This window comes from Solanum lycopersicum, chromosome 3, assembly GCF_036512215.1.
Source record: "Solanum lycopersicum chromosome 3, SLM_r2.1".
In the NCBI taxonomy this organism is placed as follows: Eukaryota; Viridiplantae; Streptophyta; class Magnoliopsida; order Solanales; family Solanaceae; genus Solanum; species Solanum lycopersicum.
The window spans coordinates 1,163,717-1,182,935 of record NC_090802.1 but is presented as its reverse complement, the minus strand read 5'-3'; the positions used below and the strand labels follow the sequence as shown (position 1 = coordinate 1,182,935).

The following is a 19,219-nucleotide window of genomic DNA, read 5'->3' as shown; positions in this document are numbered from 1 at the left end:
TAGAGTTTTATTCATTTCCTCATTTCTGCTTCTTCACCTCTAATAATGTCATACTTCAACAATTTACTTACTAAAAACAGGAATATTGTTACAACAAATACCTCTTTAATAACAAATAATGAATGCTAAAATTATTGTTATCAAAAACATAAAAATGGTAGATATCAAAAGTAGATTGATATGTATTTCATTCGTATCAAAATAAATGTTATATAGGTAAAAATCATGTTTATTAAGAAACTAATAAACATAATAGGTGGTTAATTTAAATTATTTCTATAATAACTCTCTTGAAAATTGAACACAAAAGAAAAATTAATCAAAATATTTAATTACGGTTAAAAGACATAATATTAATTTTCATCTTGAATTAGATATAAAATTTTCTATAAAATTACTAATTAAGAAAACAATATATAATTATTTTTTTAAACTATATAGAGAATTACTATTAATTACATATCCTATAATCCTTCATATGTATTTATAATTATTTTTCTTAAAAATGCATTCTAGTAACATTAATTGAGGCAACATCCTAAATGTGAGTCGCCATGGTAAATATTATTATTTTTTGTCTTGTCGCAATTATTTTTTTAGAGTCAAATATAAGAATTTTAATTAATATTTTATGATATATTTTTTATCATATTGATATCTAAAAATTATAATTTATACAACTTTTCGTATTATTTTTTAATATTTAATTTTTTATTTAAAATATCAAATTAATATGATCTAATTTAACTTTAAAAATTAATTAAATTAACTTTTGAAAAACTTAACATAACAATTAAAAGTGAAGGGATAGAATAATAAAAATATAAAAATGTCAACATTTAATAAATTTAAAGACCCAATAATGATTAATATATATTTAAAAGATTTCACGAATCTACCTTGTACATAGCGAGGTTTGTTAAATGTCTTAAAAGAAACTATATAAATTAAATATACATTCCTATATAATTATTCAAATCGCGAATTTTAAAAAAATATTATATATCTAACCGTTATTTTGAGTTTCCTAGCGGATTGTCCATAAGATACACACTTCTTACTTTTAATTTAAAATTATTTTATCTTATAGTATATATCTTTTAACCACTCTCTAATCACACTACTTATTTGCATAAATGATTTTCTTTTATAAAAAAAGTAAATAATTTTTACAATGTTTTGGGACTCTTTTGCAAATCATTGTAGACAATATTATTTTCAATTTGATTTAGGATTGATTCATAGATCATACCAATTTTTTTTTTTGCACGTTCAACTATGACTAAATACAATTCTAGCCATAAGAGGTACTCAAAGCGCACACACAAATACACGATATATTTGTATACATATGTATTTTCTCTCATTCTAAGTATGTATTTATGCATAAACTATGTTAAATATTAATTTATTTGATGAATATTATCAGTGCATATGTAACTCTCGATATATTTATGTATCCTTGCTATCAGATTAAACACATTATATGAAAGTAATACGGGATATATCAAAATTAAATTAAATTTAATATATTAGATGAAATTGATATTATATACATCAAATTGCTACACGTATATTGAATAAAATAAATAAATTAAATTATAGAACACACATACAAAAGACATTATGATTCACATATACAATATATTGAATTTCAATGAAATAGAACAACTAATGACTTTGAAACTATTATGATATAATTTAACCGTTTTGTTATGTTTCCTTGGCTCATGGATACATAATATATTCAAAAGTAGTTGTAATCTAGATTTATTTAATGAGAGTAGTCACAGTAAATCCTAAATTATCAAAATTAGAGCACTTTATTCGATTTATGAAATATAATTCAGATGTCATATAAATTATGTAATTAGGTAAACTATTGTTTCATTAATTAACATCTACAATAATATGTTTATAATTTTTTTCTCTAAAATATTTGATAAAGATTCAAGTTACTTATCTTAAATAAATTATAAAAGTCAAAACTGTTAGAAAATAGTTTTGTGACATTATGTTCAATCTAATATTTTTTTCCAAAATCAATTTTCACTCTGAATTCTACTTTCTTTATTAGATAAAATTTCACTGCTTTTATTATTTTTTTAGGTATTACACATAAATAAATATTTTAATTTAATTTCAATTATCAACTAAATAAAATTATTTTTTAGGTATTACACATAAATAAATATTTTAACTTAATTTCAATTATCAACTAAATAAACTAACTTCAAAATACACGTTTAGGCAATTCACATCTAGCTAGCCTCGTAAACATTCTAAATTTGAAAATGCTATAGCTAAAATACTTTTTAACTTTAAAAATACATATTAGATAAAGAGATCGTTTGGATTGACTTAAAAAAAGTTAGTAGCTTTAAATTAAAAATAAAAAGTTAAACTAAAATAACTTTTAAGTAGGGGTGTGCATCGGTCGGTTCGGTTCGGTTTTACATATAATCGGTTCGGTTTATCGGTTTTCGGTTTTAAAATATTCTAACCCAATAACAAACCAATAAGAAATTTTTTATCGGTTTATCGGTTTATCGATTTTTGATGTTATCGGTTCGGTTTCGGTTAACCCAATAAGAAAATGTCGATCAAATAATATACAATAGTATGTATGTTATAATTACATGTTACCAACTTACCGTCAAAACATAATAGAAAACTTTGAATGTTGATCAAATTACTAACATTCACAAACTTGCAAAAGCTATCGCCTACAATTACGAACTAGAATTAAAACTAAAATAAAATATTTCAATGAGACAATTTTGAACAGTTGCTTGATCCACCAGATAATCAACAAAGTTCTCACAAATTTCCTAACCAAAAAATCACATAGCCTGAAAAGCTAATATTGAATCTATTTATGTATTAAATTATGTATATTTAATATTGAGGAAGGGTAAAGTAGTAAATAACTATAGTCTTATTGGGTTATCGGTTTACCCAATAACCCAATAGGAAAAATCGAAACCGACCCAATAACCCAATAATTATTTTTTCTAAACCCATTAAAAACCCAATAATCCAATAACCCAATAATAATAACCCAATAATATTTTATCGGTTCGGTTTATTGGTCGGTTCTGTTTTTGCACACCCCTACTTTTAAGTCAAAAAAATAAAAAATAAGAGAGAACTATTTTTGTTTTTTGACTTATTTTAAGTTATTTTTGTCCTTGCCAAAAACTTCTTAACTTATTTTAAGTTATTTTTTTTTATATTTGTCTAACACTTCAAATCAAAAAATTTAAAAATAAACTTAACTAACTTTTAAGTTAATCTAAACGTCCTCTTAGTTTGTTTTAAGTTATCCTAGTAAACATTCCAAAACTAGCATTTGAACACAATTTTTAGACTAAATTTAGAAAGTTAATCTTTAAATATATGTTTAATCATAAATTTTGATGAGATTTTTCAAAATTTGACTTTAAAAGATTTAAGTTTTTGACTAATATTAAAACTTTCTCTTACATAATTTAAATTTCTTTTCCAAGTATAAATAATATAACTTCTAGTTTTAATGAAATTTCCAAACGAAATTTATTACCAAACAAAAATTAAATGTTTATCCGTATAAATTATGCTTAATTTTTAATTTCAATTTAATTTTTTTTTGGAAAGAAAAGACAGTAACACATTATTACCCCACCCATACATACTAATTATTCACACTGTCTGAAGATAAATAAAATAAAGGAAATTATGACAAAAGTAATATTTTCCTCTTACTATATATAGTTTTATTTCATTTCCTAATTTCTGCTTCTTCACCTCTAAAACTAAAATCTTTTTGTTTCCTCTACAGCTTCCATTCGCCATTGACAATAAAAAACCCCAAAAACTCTGTTTTCTCGGCTTCAGCTCTGGTTCCTTTTAGTCGATCTTCTTCGGGTATGAATTTCCACTATTAATTGTTTTGATTTCCATTTTTTTTAGTTTTTTTGCTTGTTTTTTACTTTGATTGCTTTAGGGTTTGGGGTATTTCGGGATTTTAGTTTTTCCGATCCTTATCGGAAGTTTTTGGCAGTTTGCTTGTGGATCTTATCCAATTGGGTTTAATTGTGAACTGAGTTTTTTTGGTAACTAGTTGAAATGTTTTATATTATTTTTATTGTTGATAGACTTTTTTTTCTTAAATTGGGTTTAATTCTGAACTGGATTTTTGATAACTAATTGATATGTTTTCTGCTCCAGAATTTGTGTTTGGGACTGAGGTGCAGTTGTTGTTGTTGTTGATTGACTTTAGACTTCAATTCATTTTTTTGGTCGGTCAGTAATTGTTTTTAGGAAGTTTGGTTTAATTGGGGTTTATTAGGATTTATCTTAATGTGGATTTTTTGGGAAAAGTTTGAATAACGTTTTATCTTATGAAAAGTTAAGATTTTTGTTGCTACAATGAAAACAACTATGTTGGAATTGAATTCTAGTCGAGTCAGTTTGGTGATCCCCATTATCTATTTAAATTATTTTGCCTTCCGTTGATGAATTCACACTCTCTACTAAATTTGCCGGCTGAGAAGGTTGTAATTTTTGCCAGTGTACTATGCGTTGATCTAAGGATTTCTCGGATGTGTTAAATGCAGATTTTTTAGTGTTGCATGCTTCTAGCTTCTGAATAATTTCTGTTAAAAAGTGTGATCTGTTTGGTTCAGGTGAAGTTGCAGGAGTTGTGGAACGAGAAATGGCTTCAAGTGCTTATGAGGAGGCTGGGACAGCAAGGTCTTCAGAGGAAGTGTCAAGTGGGCAGCAGCAATGCCAAAATAGTGAAGCATTGGCTGAATGGAGGTCATCTGAGCAGGTAGAAAATGGAACTCCATCAACTTCGCCTCCTTACTGGGATTGTGATGACGATGAAGATGTTGGTATGGTGCTTGCAATCTCCAAGTCTTTACCAATTCATTCAAATTTATGTTTTTGATAATCAAGGAGTCATTTACATTTAATCAATATGATGTTTGTTTTCTCTCGTTCTCTTTTACACTCGCACATCTACATTTTCTTATGAGGAAAGTAGATTATCAGTGACTGACCTGGATACATACATAAATTTTTCCTTGTGAGCAAGATCAGAAGTGTCTTATCTGGCTGTGAATCTAATGATGTGCTAGACCAGGTTTAAGATTTTTGTACTCAGCCTCAGTTTGAAGTGTGTAGTCTTTGGATTTGTGGTATTAGAAGAATAGCCATTTGATATTAACTTGCCACACTCCCAAAAGGATGTCAGAACCTTCACCTATCATTAGCTGTAGTTGCTTTTACATATAACTTGTATCATTTGAGTAGAAGTTGATATCTCCAACTAAGTGATTTCGACTAAAAATTCTTTATATATATATATATATATATATATATGTATATATATATATTATTTTTTAAAAAAAATCAAACAGACCTCATTAAGTGAAGAAATTTATCCCTTCGTTATGTATAATCAAACCTCTCTTATAGTTCATTAAGAACCACCATGTTTTCAATTCGCCTCCTCTCCTCTTCTACTTCTGGAAGCCCTTCAAAGTTGTCAAGTAGCTGCTAATATTCTCAAGCCTTCTTTTGCTGTCCCTTTTCTAATCCCTGATTAAAAGGTGTATAGTATTACTAGATTTCCATCTACAAGGTATTTGAGTTGGTATTTTTTTTTTTAATTAACTGTGGTGTCTGGTCCAACTTGTGCCCACATCGACTAATTCCACGGTATACCTGCCACCTTCCACCAGCAATAGGTACCAGGTAGCTTTGTCAACCAGGGTAAGGAAAGATGGAAAGAAATCACCTAGTGTTTTCGTCTTTTTCTTCTTATAATTGTGGATATTGTCTTTGCTATCTTACATTTTAGTGTTGATGTTAGGTGCATTGTAGAATGTTTATTGTAAGTGTCAACATTGACTCACACACACCAGCCTCACCAGGTAAATCAGGAGAAGGGGAATTTCTTGTAAGGAACAAGAACAACAATACGAATTACTTAGATACCGTAGTTTCCATAAGGCCTTTTTTCTTGTGGTTATACCGCTCTATGCGCAGAGCTAATTTCGTGAGATCCTAGCATACTCTGGTTTTAAAGCTACTTTTTTTTAACAGTGCTCCACATTCATTCTGTTGTTTTACCCTTTCTTCATTTTTCTAGTTTGTATAACTTATAGCTCTATGAAAAGGAGACAACTCTTTGGTGCTAGTTACAGTCATATGGCTGACACAAGGGTCTAGCAATACCTTGTGCGGAGAGATTGGAGTTGTATTTGTTTCATAATTTTTGCTGTTTTATTAGTTCTCATAAAAAGTTATTGCAATTAAGTTGTGTCTTTTACTTTGGAGGTTATCATAGTGACTGCAACCTTTTTCTTTTTTAACCTAACGTAAAAGATACCATACTGCCTACTTTTCACTTGTCCATATTTTATAACAAATAGAGACAAAAAAATTAGAGGATTTAACCGCAATTGATTTAAATTGCAAAATAACGTGTCTTTTTTACTATTGGGTACAGAGACATGATTCTTGAGGTACAGTTGATAATTTTCTTATTCAGTTGCACCATTTGTTCTTTAATTCAGTTATCCTCTTTTGATGTCTTTAGGCCCTAAACCTTCTGAGCTATATGGGAAATATACGTGGAAGATCGATAAGTTTTCACAAATCAACAAGAGAGAACTTCGGAGTAATGCATTTGATGTTGGCGGCTACAAATGGTATGATGTTTTGGTGAAGAATTATTATTATTATTATCATTATTTTTGACAAAGGTAACAATTGGTGAAGAATTATTTTTTTGTGAACATACTTATTTGGATAGCCTCTGTAACCTCTTCTGTAAGCTCATTTTTGTAACTGCATTTAGAATCTTATGTAAAAGAAGTCTTCCATGTGCACTCTTTTTTATTTAGTTAAGTACTTGAATAGATTAAGAAGACTTTTGAGAACGAGAATTGACGAAAACAATGATTTGTGGATTGCCCGAGTGATTTGACACATGGCAGTTGATATTACATCTTATATTTACTAGAATCACTAGAATCTTATTCTTTGCCATGACTCTCAACTCCTATTATCTTTTCCTTCTTTACATGAAGTATTTCTTATTTCCAACCCTATATTAGGGTTTGTTACTCTATTTCCATTTCAATCTACGTGAACCTATATCCTTTTTAGTCCATTTAAAAAGAAAGATACCTTTCTGATGTTGGAATTAATTTAATTTGAACTTCCCAATTTACCCTTAGTGAGCAGCTTTTATAGCCACACAAATGTTATAACATGTTTAGAACCCACAAGTTCCAAAAATTCTATAGCGACACAAATGTTTTGGCATGTTTAAAGACTGCAACAACCAAAATTCGTTCCTTTATTTCTTAAACTTGTGTCCAGTCAAATATGTTCACATAAATTGAAAAAAGGTACCATCATTTATCCAATGCTACATTAGCTACCGATACCATTTCCACCACTTCTTCTCGTGCTGGGGCATGTGCTCTAAATGAACCAAGGTTGTAATAAAATATACTGACTTTTGAGATCTTCTAGGACGTTCCATAAAATTGTCTTGCCGGTTGTTTGTATGAGCTAAATATTGAGTGACAATTTTTCTTGAGATGGTAGACCATCGATAGTTAGAGGAAATGGGATGTGACTGACTTGAGAATAAACTATTAGAATAACTTGAAAAATTGAGAATGGAATAAGAAAGTGACTTTTCAGTTTCTCATAGTTGTTACATAAATGACAAGTGCATTTTTCTGGACAGCTTCCAGACTTCGGGTATCAACTATTACACTGGGTACTTGCTACCTCCCACCAAGGCTACAAAAAGAGGGAGAAATCACCTAACCTTCTTTTTGTCTCTATAGGGACTTGAACCCTAGGTTCCATTCACTGGTTTAGTGACCTCTAGGCCACACTATTGGATACGATAACTACATCTTATATTTTCAACGACGAAAAATTGTCTTATTCTAAATGCTATGCTAAAAATTTAAGTTGCTCGGACTCGGGTGTCCGACATGGGTGCAGGTCCGCATGTTGGGTTCTTCATGATCTAATTTTTAAGATACTGGGTTTTGAACCTAGATACGGATAGGGTTCAGTGGACTTGGCAATTTTTATTATAATTACATAATTATAATGTTTCTCATTTATGAACTCTAATTAATATGTTATGTTTATCTCATTTTACCCAAAATATATATAATACGTTTGTCCTGAATATAATAAACAATAAACGTGGCAGCTAATAAAGGACTAAAGGTCAATTAAAATAGATAATAAGTTACTCTCAGGGTCTTAGTTGTCTTCTTCAGCTTTGTTCCTATGCTTTGTTTTCTCTCATCCATCTTCTTCCCCAACGAGTTTTCCATGTCTTTTTTTTTCCCCAATACAATAAAACTCACAACACACAGAAGTCTTGTAGTCCACCAAGGCATCACCAATTCTCGGCTTCCCCAACAAGTTTTCCATGTCTTTGTTTTCCCAGTACAATAAAACTCACAACACACAGGAGTCTTGTAGTCCACCAAGGCATCACCAATTCTTGGCTTCTCTATTCCAAGATAGAAATCGTAGAGCTCTTAAATTTTAGAAACCTGCAACAGCCAACATGATTAAGAAGATTTATCAAGAAAAAGCTTCAAAGGAGACAAAAGGACTAGTATAAATTACTATATAGCAGCAAAATTGATGGTATTCTGTTTATACTCAAATCTTTACTTTGAGATACCAAAATTTCACTTCTTTCTCCAAATTGTTGGTCAACACACCCAGTCTCGTTTGATCCAATCCTACACAGATCCCACACCCTTACCCGTGTCAGTGTTGTGTCGACACGTGTGCCGCACTAAAAAATTGCCGAGTCCGAGCATCTTAGCTAAAAACTATTTTTACTTTCTATGTATATTAACTTTCTTATTAGTGATGCTGCATTGACACTTATTTCCAGTTTCCCATTAATTGCTATAATCATTTCCAAGATATGTCATATAGTAGGATGAAAGTTAGTAAAATTGGAGAAATGAGTTATTTTTCATGGTTTGGTTAGACAAAGAGAGACTAGGTACATGAAGCTCTCCATGTCATCTTTCTTCAACCCTTGAGAAAATTGAATGAAAATCACTATATTCTTCTTAGTACATGTCAAACAACATGGTAAACCCTTTTTACTTTCCTCTAGAAGTGAATGATCAATAGGTCACATCAACTCCCATTCCTGTTTCCTTCTGCTTATCCATCGTTGAACCAAATAAACTTAGCTTAGTTTCAGGCGGATGGGTGGCTGGCACAATAGTTATTGTCTTGTTATATTGATCTGGAGGTTGGTGATGGTAATTGTAAAATTGGAGTTTGGGTTATCATGCCACTCTCATCAGGATAGTGGAAGTTACTTGGGGAAATGCAATAACAGCAGTATCTGTTGTATCATTATATGCTCGTTTTCTTTTATTTAATGGAAACTATCAGCTCATGAATTAAGAGTGACTGACAAATTTTCCTCCAATTGTTGGGCAGGTACATTTTGATATACCCTCAGGGATGTGATGTTTGCAACCATCTCTCATTGTTTCTGTGTGTAGCTAATCATGACAAGCTCCTTCCAGGTGCAATAATGTTGTGATAGTTCTAATAGTCAAAAAAGCTGTGATAGTTCATTACTAACTATCTAGAAAGTGATGTGTTAGCTATGGTTATGATGTTTCATTCTCTATTTTGATAAGAACAGGTTGGAGTCATTTTGCTCAATTCACTATTGCTGTGGTGAACAAAGACCCAAAGAAGTCCAAGTATTCAGGTTGGTTCATTGGGTGTGTTCCTTCGCGATTGAATTTTTGGTTCCATTTGTGCTCTCATTAATATACAGCTGCAAATTTTCTGCAGATACATTACATCGTTTCTGGAAGAAAGAGCATGATTGGGGGTGGAAAAAGTTTATGGAGCTGTCGAAAGTTTTAGATGGTTTTGTCGATGCTGATACGCTCATAATAAAGGCTCAAGTTCAAGTAATCAGGTCTTTTACTAGTCCCTCCCTATTTAAAACTTTTTAGATTGATGTTTGTTTCTCTGCTACATTACATGAACAAACGAGGCCTTCTAATTTTAGATATTTATTATTAGGTTCCCTTTAATGCAGCTCACTGTTTTACCCTTGAATTGCATCTTGATCCATGAAAAAGATAGCTCTTCTTCTTTGATTGTGATGTGATTATTAATTCATTGGGCATGCTTTCATCCATCATCTTCCTAATGTATTTACCTTTTGTTACATTAAGAGGTTTAGCAGATGCACTATTAGTGTGCTTCTTCCACCTTGTGAAAACGTCAAAAGTGATCCTTGATGTATACTTTGTGAATGGGGTGTAAAAGGTACAGTTTGAGTAATAAAAGAAGTTGCAAATTGGTCGATCTCAAGCATAGATTTGAACATGCCATAGGTGTGACATGACCTGAGGACACATCATTGAATAATTGAATTGGGTTTCCAAGATTTCTATTTTTCTTAGTTTTACACGGGGATCAATCTCAAGTAAAAGTTATACTCACTGTGTATGTGTTATAAACATTATTCATGCAATAGATCAATCTGTTTTTACCCTCCATATGTTTCATGCTCGTGTTTCTTATCCTTGTAATACTGTACTATTATAATTTGAGCTTGAAAATCATGGACATGATTGAAGTATGCACTGGCTGCATATTGTGATGTTTGAACCAATCAGCAACTTAGACCATTATAGAACAATGCAACTAGATCACCAAATTGGAAGACTCCATTTGTTTTACATAAATCTTCAAACTATGTTTTAGTTCAGCTTGAGCCTTGAGGATGCATTGCAGTTCTTTTCTGAATCCTTCTTTCTGAGAATTAGAATACTGTCTTTTATACTATTTCATAGTGAGTTGCTCCTAAGCAGGGCCATTCATGCTTAAATGGGTCTAAAAACAGTGATTATTTGATTATACTGCTACAATCCTTTGTGATGCTGAACTGCTACCATCGAATGTAGGGAGAAAGCAGACCGTCCCTTCCGTTGCCTTGACCGTCAATATCGAAGGGAGCTTGTTAGAGTATATTTGAGTAATGTGGAGCAAATATGTCGCCGTTTCGTAGAAGAGCGACGAGTAAAGCTTGGGAAGTTGATAGAGGATAGAGCGCGATGGTCGAGGTAGGGGTGTCAATTTTCTTAAACTATCTATCGACAATGTTTAACAAGCTTTTAGTTTCTATAGCCCTCTAGCTTTTATTTTGGTTTGTGCTCCCTGCTGTATCTAGTCTAGCTGGGTTGTTTGTGTCCAATTACTCACGATTAATGTTTTTATGTCGAAAAACCGTATTCCTCCTCATCTCCTTGAGAGAAATGCTTAAGATTTTGACTTCAGTCTTCTGTTGATCATGTTTCTCAGCATTTTCACCTAAACTTAGTGACTACTTGTAATGAAATTTCAGCTTCTGTACTTTTTGGATGGGGATGGACCAAAATTCTAGGCGCCGCATGTCCAAGGAGAGATCAGATTCAATTTTAAAAGTGGTTGTCAAGAACTTTTTCATAGAGAAAGAGGTTACTTCTACTCTTGTCATGGACTCCTTGTACAGCGGGCTTAGGTCCCTTGAAGGCCAGACAGTGGGCAAGAAAAGTAAGGCAAAAAATTCGGATGCAGAGGAACAACTGGTTCCTATTGTCCGTTTGGAGAAAAACATGTTTGTTTTGGTGGATGATGTCTTGTTATTGCTTGAGAGTGCTGCGTTGGAGCCATTGCCTCCAAAGGATGAGAAAGGCCCTCAAAACCGGACAAAGGTGAGTGACACAATGCCATTGTTAAAACTATAGCCCAAATATATTCCATGGTGATAGTAGCTAAAATTAGGTTCCTCTTTGCTATATAAAGCTAAAAAATGATATTCAGAAATACGCGTGTAACAATTTTTCTTCTCAAAAATAAGGATATTAACAAATTGATAAGAATGTTAACCCAACAATTCACTGGAGGTTTACATTTATATATAAGAAGAAGATGTCACTTTTAATGTCCATTGCTATCAGACAGATTAGATTAATCACTTGCGATAAATGATTAAGGTTTTCTTAGTTCTTGCTTGTCATTGGTTTTATTTGTTTGTTTGCTTATTTGTTTATTTTCTGACATGTCAAAAGTATGCTTAGTATGTCGATGTCAGCTGGAATACATTTTTCATACTTGAAAAGAATTTTATGTCTTTATGCAAGTGGAGAATAGAACTGTACGTCAAACAGTTGTGTACTAATAGCCTTTTAACTTGGAATCATCTTTGCTCCTGATACTGCCCCCATCCCCTTAACACACACACACACAAAAGAACTCAGATCCTTAATACCCCAACAATGTTTTTAGGTGGGTGGATGGATATGACAGATATATTTTGTTCTTTTATATGACAAGTCCATTTTTGTATCAGATCTTGTGAGCTTTGTGAACTTCCGTTGCTTGTGCTCTGCATACTTGCAATTTATCTTTCTTTTTGGTAGGTAACATGTATCCATACTGCAGAGACATTTGCTTATTGTACCATTGCCTTTTGTTTCAGGATGGCACTTCTGGAGATGAGTTTAACAAAGACTCAATTGAGCGTGATGAGAGGCGTTTAACTGAATTAGGTCGTCGAACCATTGAGATATTTGTCCTTGCACAGATTTTCAGGTAAAATCTTGATCAATTATTTGCATATTTTGACACTTAATTGTGAGACAATGCATAAGAAAAGGTAAGGAACATAAGTTTTTCTCTTTGACCTTGCTATTTAAATGGTTAGAACTTGGAGATTCTGTTACTTTTTAGTTCTTGTGTTTTTGGATAGATGCCTTTGCATATTTTGGTTAGCTTGAAATCTATTTTCAAGTGTATGTTGGTCTACTTCTTTCCTGATTCCTATTTCTCTAGACTTGAGATGTACTGAGGATTTATCTAGGTTCTATTTTGCAAATTATATATTTGATCAGAATATAGTATATTTTGCTGCATTCTCTGTGATATTTCATGTACAACTTATGTATGGTTTGACCCCAGGGTCGGACAAGGTATGTTTCCAGCAAATCAAAGTGTCTTTTCCTTTCGCCATTCAATTTTGGATTCTCTCCAAACTAATCCAAACATTAGTAGCGAGCCTTCATACAATTATCATGATGCTTTGACCAAAGGAGGTCCAAGAATAGACTTCTTTTGAATTCCCTTTCTTTGAGTCTAAAGGATTTACATGTTATATACATGCTGATGTTAGCTGATTGGTAGGAAATGAAGGAAACAAATGTTTGAAGCTTCATTTCTATATCAGATCAGGTAAAGGGAAGCTCAAACATTCATACAAGCTGGCTATATGCATATCTTTAATGTACTCGATTTAATATCTTACTTATTAATTCTTTCTGTGCTGGATAATTAGTTATACTAACATAAATAGTCAAACAGTTGTACCAGAAACTGCATTTTCCTCATTGCAAGGGGCTATAGTCTCCGGCTTCTTAATTAGCAGCAGTGTGTTATCCTTGCAACTGTTGATTGTTAACAATAACCTTTTCATTTATCTTCTGTAGTAAAATAGAGGTTGCATATCAGGAGGCTGTTGCTTTAAAGAGGCAAGAAGAGCTCATCCGTGAAGAGGAAGCTGCTGGGCTGGCTGAAACTGAGCAGAAAGCTAAACGAGCATCTGGAAAGGAAAAGAAGTCCAAGAAAAAGCAGGTATTGTGTTTCAAATGATATATGTACAAACTTTTATTGAAGAACTCGGATATTGTGGTAACCGTTAGCAAGAATTTATTATCATGGACGAACAATCACTTCGGTGGTCTGTCCAATAGCGGAGGTCTGGGGTTCTTAAGTGGCATCTCCTAGTGGCACTGAGTTGGATTCTGTTTTTAAAGCCATTCATCTGTGAGTGATGGGGTTGGTAATTAGCTTATTATTTGTAGTTTGTTTTCAAAACAAGCTATGCAGGGATGGCAATACAAGGTATTTGTAAATGCAATGGTTATTTTTTTTAGAGTGATTAGTTCTTTGAGATAACAATGGTATATATAGGTTAGAATTTGAAAGATGGGTTTCTTTTGTAAATATAAAATTGAACGAGTTTTGAACTGTTGATGGATTTGATGAAACTAGAAAGGTAGTTTTATCTTTTGGCGTTTAATCCATGTATTGTTATTCCATGTGATATTGGGTATACAACAGTACACCGTTTGATGTATTGCATTTTACCAGGATTAGCTATGCAGGAGTACAAACAAACACTGGATTACACAATACTAAATTTTGTACCATGATTGTCCGATCTAACACATTAAATCGAATAAGTGCTAAATGTTATACAACAACAACAACATACCCGGTGAAAGTTCAGTTAGAGGGGAAGTCTTCAATGTTATAAAAAAAGAGCTTTGGAATTGAATTCTTTTATGTACGTTGTAACAGAAGCAATCAATTTGTATCTGTTTGTCGATGAACCCAAACATCTACCTTAGGTAATTATTGCTTGGAAATCTCGTCTCGGGCTTCCAGTATTTGCTAAAACTTTGTAGTTGTTGGACATACTGCAAATTGCATATAGTCATCTCTTACTGCCTTCACTTCTGTTTTCTTCAGAAATATTTAAATAGGCGAATAGTTGAACAACAATTAATTGTCAAAGCATGTTGAATGATGAATGCCATGTACAAGAATAAAAATTGTTGGTGAAGATTATTTCATTTCATCTCCTAAGTTTTCCTCCGCCCCTCTTTCAACCTAAAAAAACAAACAAGAAAAATAAAAAAGCGAATGAGAGAGGGAGTGATGTAAAACTGTAATATCTTTCTCTGCAGAGATGGACACAAATGTTGTATCCTTTGTGATTTTGTTACATGGAAGCACACAATTGTCAGTTCCCTTTTTTAATGTTCAAAGCAAAATATTTTTGCTTTTGCCTAGCAAAGATAGAGACTAGTTCAGAATGGTGTTATTGATGAAGTAGGATCTTTGCTTTTAGGATAAATATATTCATCATGCTTGCTTTGTATGTCAGGCTAAGCAGAAGCGGAATAATCACAAAATAAAGGATAAGGCTATTGATGTAAAATCTGCTGTGGTGGAGCTATATAAGACTGATCTGGATGGACCTATTTGTGATGGAAACGAGTACATAAATGATGAGCCAGAAGCAGTGCTTGGAAAACCAGATGTACTGGAAGCAGTATCGGATGTTTCTGATTCAATAGATTGTGTCCCAGAGGTAATTAATCCCGACTCTGATGACAGAGATGCAAGTCCTGTCAATTGGGGTACTGACAGCTCGGAAGTTCATCCTTCCACTGAAACTAGCTGTAGTGGGTTAAGTGACCTTTCAGCAGTGCAAAATGGGTTAGCGGGAAGGAGAAGTCCTTCTGTAATGGATGATAGTTCATCAACATGTTCCACAGACTCAATTCCTTCAGTGGTTTTGAATGGGCCTTGCAGATGGACATCTTCGAACCATAAAAATCAGAAATCACCAAGCAGGTAACCTCTTTTTTTCTTGTTCTTTGGGGTGTGGTGTGGTGAGGAGTGTATTCTAAATATATTTGGAATTTGGTTGAGCTTAAAATCTTTATGCTTCAACTTTCCAGAGCGAGAAACCAGAGAAACAAGTCAACTTGTAAAGCCGCCGATTGGGCTAGTGAAACACTAAGTCAGCCGTTAGATGCTGTTTCGGATGTAGGGCAGCAAAGTGATATGAGTTGCAGGGCACCTGCAGCTGAGCCTCAGTCTTCTGTGCTTTTGTCGAGTGAGCAGCAAGACACGAAGAAGGTTTTGTTATCTTCCTTGTATACGTTCATTTTCTGAACTAACTGATCTTCATAAGTATGACTTTAATTTAGGAGATAGCACTCAATGTTGGTGAAACTTTTTTTTTTTTTTTTTGGGGGGGGGGGGTTCCGTCTCTCCCTCCTTAATCTCTCATCACTTCACGACATTGACCTGAAATGCCTGTCACATTTGTTACATGGTGAACTTAAAAAAATGCATGAAAAGAAAGATCTCTTGGAAATTGAGCTTCATTGTCTTACTTTCATGTAAGTAATTACTATACTGAAAATTGTAGTGAACTGCCTCTATTTGTTAAGATGCATCTACCTATCCGATTATGAGTTTATAGGAAATTTCTTTTCCATAGATGCTACGTTTCTGTTGGTGTTCCAGTAGGTACGAGTTCATTCTATTTTCTTACTCTGAGCAGGAAGTAGTAGCTTCGCCGCAGAGGAAGTCAAGGAAGGCTGACACAGAGAGACCTTCCAAGGAGGAGTCAAGTGTCCAGTCTTCTCCCAGAAGCCCTCCAAAAGTTGCAGGCTCTGATGTTCAGCAAAAGTCACAGATGAAGATTCCAGTCACAAGTGATCCTATTTTGGTTAAAAGATCATCTTCAGATGGTCCTAAGCTTGCTGATAAGCCAGTTCTGGTGTCGGATTCATCTGAAACTGCTGTGATGTTGAAAGCTGATCCTCATAAAACCGTAGAACCAAGGGTCAAGGATAAGGCGGTTCAGGCCACTTGTGTTACGGCTGGGAAGGCCCCCACGTCTCAACAAGTAACAGTGTCTACTACAACAGAAAGTTTCAAATGGCAACATGTGCCTGCCATGTCAAGACCTTTGTGTGATCCTCTAGTTCCTGGACCTAAGCCTGCTGCTCCTGTTGTTTCCATGGTTCAGACAATGCCATCACTGGCTCGTTCGGTTAGTGCTGCTGGTCGATTGGGTTCTGATCCTTCACCCGCAACACACAGTTATCTTACTCAGTCCTACCGGAACGCAATTATGGGCAGTCCTGTTTCTGGAACCCCAGCTAGTTTTGGTCAACCTCATTCTCCAATTTCAGCAGTTAACTCATCACATTCATACTGTCAACAGCCTCCAGTGATTTCTCAAGCGTTATATTTACCGCAGGGCTTGGAAAGAGCAGAACCTAGTTCTGTCAGACCAAGCTTTTCATATGGAATGGTGAATAATAATGGCAGCGTGCAGAATGGACTGCATTGGGATTGTCCCCAAAGGGACAGCAGCAGGAGTATGTCTCAAGATCATCCTTCTTCATCAAGTGGAATTAGGAACTTTGATATGTTCAAGGCTGTAAACAGCAGCAGGGCACATGATCACCTTCCTGATTCTCTGGCATGCACGTCTGGACGCCAACCCCAGAGTGTATCAGCTGATGAATTCCCTCATCTTGATATTATTAACGACTTACTGAATGATGATCATGGGATTGGAAGAACTTCTATACCCGACTCAAGCTTTCAAAGCTTTAGCAGTGGATTGCAGCATCTGAATCAGGGGTTTGCATTCCCAGGCGATATCGGCACGCCAGTTGATCTAGGTCCCTCATCGAGCTCTTGTAGGTTTGAACGATCACGAAGTTATCATGACGTGTTCCAGCATAACTATTCTGGAGGCCTTTTTGATAGTGCAAGTGATGTGATTATGCAGACCGACCCTCGACTCAATAGTGGGCATCATCATATGGACGGGTTAGTTCCTAACCAGTGGCAAATGATGGGTTCTGACCCATCATTTCTCGGGATGAGGAATGGGACTATTGATGGTGGTCACCAGTATCCCCTCCCCGACTACCCCAACTTGGCATGCGGCGTCAACGGGTATGGAGTATTTAGGCCTTCAAATGGCCTTTGAAAGCTTCTATAGGGGGAGCCTTGCCTTGAATATTTAAGCTGTTTTCCTTTGTAATAATGCATTTGATTGAGAAGAGCCTTTTCGTCTTTACAGGAAACATTTTGTATAGGGTGCTTCTGCTTCTTTGTTTCAAATTTTAACTTAAAAAAACCATGGCTTTGCTATTGCTCCTCAGATTGAGTATTTGACATTATAGAAGTTTGTCCTTTTCTTTTTATTCCTCCAATTTTCATTTATGCTATTAATACTTTGCTGTTGCAGGTTGAGAAATTCAAGTTATAAGTAATAAAAATATATCACAAAAGATGTCCATAATTAATGGTTCTTTATTTAACATACTTCCACTGTGGTATCCAAGTAGATAGATACTGTTACTTCCAAATCGAGTCATAAATGTTTTATTTGATTTCATCATTGAATCTTTTATTTTTCTCCACTTTTTTTAATGTTTAATAATTCCACACATATCTCAAACCTAATATGGTGGTTATACCCCCAAAGAAGTCTACAAGGTGCCTTGTGTTGCATGCGTTGATTTAGTTGGACATAGACTTTGTATGGAAAATAAACTAATACACATGAGTAGCATTATTTATTGGGTTGACAAACTCCCCTTTTTTTTTTTTTCATGTTGCCAAGTAATGTAAGCAACAACAATAGTAACGCGAACAAAATATCCAAAGTAATCTCATAAGTGAAGTTCAGAAAGAATGGTATAAATTTAGCTAGAACAGGAGCTTATTGAATTGTGTTAAAATATAAGAATATTGTATGAAACACATATAATTAAGGGAAGTCAATTTTAAAATCTATATATATAATTAAAATTTTAACTTATCTAAACAATGTAATTCTTAGACGAATATAAGGTTGCTCCGTCATTGTATACAATCTTATAATCCCTATCTTGTGAAGGTCTAGCCTCGAGATGTTGTCAAGTAATGTAAAAACAAGAAAAATTGAAAGCTCATTTTCAGATATATAAATCAGGAATCAAACAAAATTCACAACCTTATATAATTTTTTCTATATATATCACTATATATTTACATCCAAAGAAATTGAAACAAACCAAAGAATTAAAAAAATAGTGAAGCCATATTACAATTGCAAAGAATTTAATTAATTTTCTATGTTCTAAGTTTCCTTAAGCACCACGAAACCTCCTTGAAGATCCATGTCACTGCATGCGTATTGCTTAGGTACAAAAACTCTACCGCGATGATGATACTGTTGAATGATCTTTCGAAAATAGCTCTGATATACCCTTGATAATGAACATGATCAGCGACATGACCTTATATATCAATACTAAAAAACGCGAAATCCTTTTAAATTTTGCATTTTTTTAGTAGGGTATATAAAGTGAGTCAACAGAAAAGACAGTAATTAGACTCTTCGCCTCGATTTATGGGCACGAGCCACCGCCGCCCATGCCGGGGATGTTGGTGCATGGAGAAGCACCGGAAGATGGATCAGAACCTCTAGGCAATGATGTTAAAAGAATCTTTTCTAGTTTCAGCCATTTTCCCATATCCAATGGCCTTGATGCTTTTG

General features: G+C 33.7%; 1 protein-coding gene across 1 annotated transcript; it reads left to right on the top strand.

Annotated features, from left to right (window-relative positions):
• Nucleotides 1-3,772: 3,772 nt before the first annotated feature.
• LOC101260404 (TNF receptor-associated factor homolog 1b-like) lies at nucleotides 3,773-17,879 on the top strand. Its single transcript, XM_004233985.5, has 13 exons — nucleotides 3,773-3,906; nucleotides 4,668-4,877; nucleotides 6,590-6,701; nucleotides 9,508-9,596; nucleotides 9,719-9,787; nucleotides 9,874-10,003; nucleotides 11,001-11,159; nucleotides 11,441-11,789; nucleotides 12,557-12,669; nucleotides 13,560-13,704; nucleotides 15,023-15,495; nucleotides 15,603-15,783; nucleotides 16,214-17,879. The coding sequence occupies exons 2-13, from the start codon at nucleotides 4,697-4,699 to the stop codon at nucleotides 17,660-17,662; spliced, it is 3,450 nt and encodes a 1,149-aa protein (XP_004234033.2). The 5' UTR covers nucleotides 3,773-3,906; nucleotides 4,668-4,696; the 3' UTR covers nucleotides 17,663-17,879.
• Nucleotides 17,880-19,219: the final 1,340 nt, after the last annotated feature.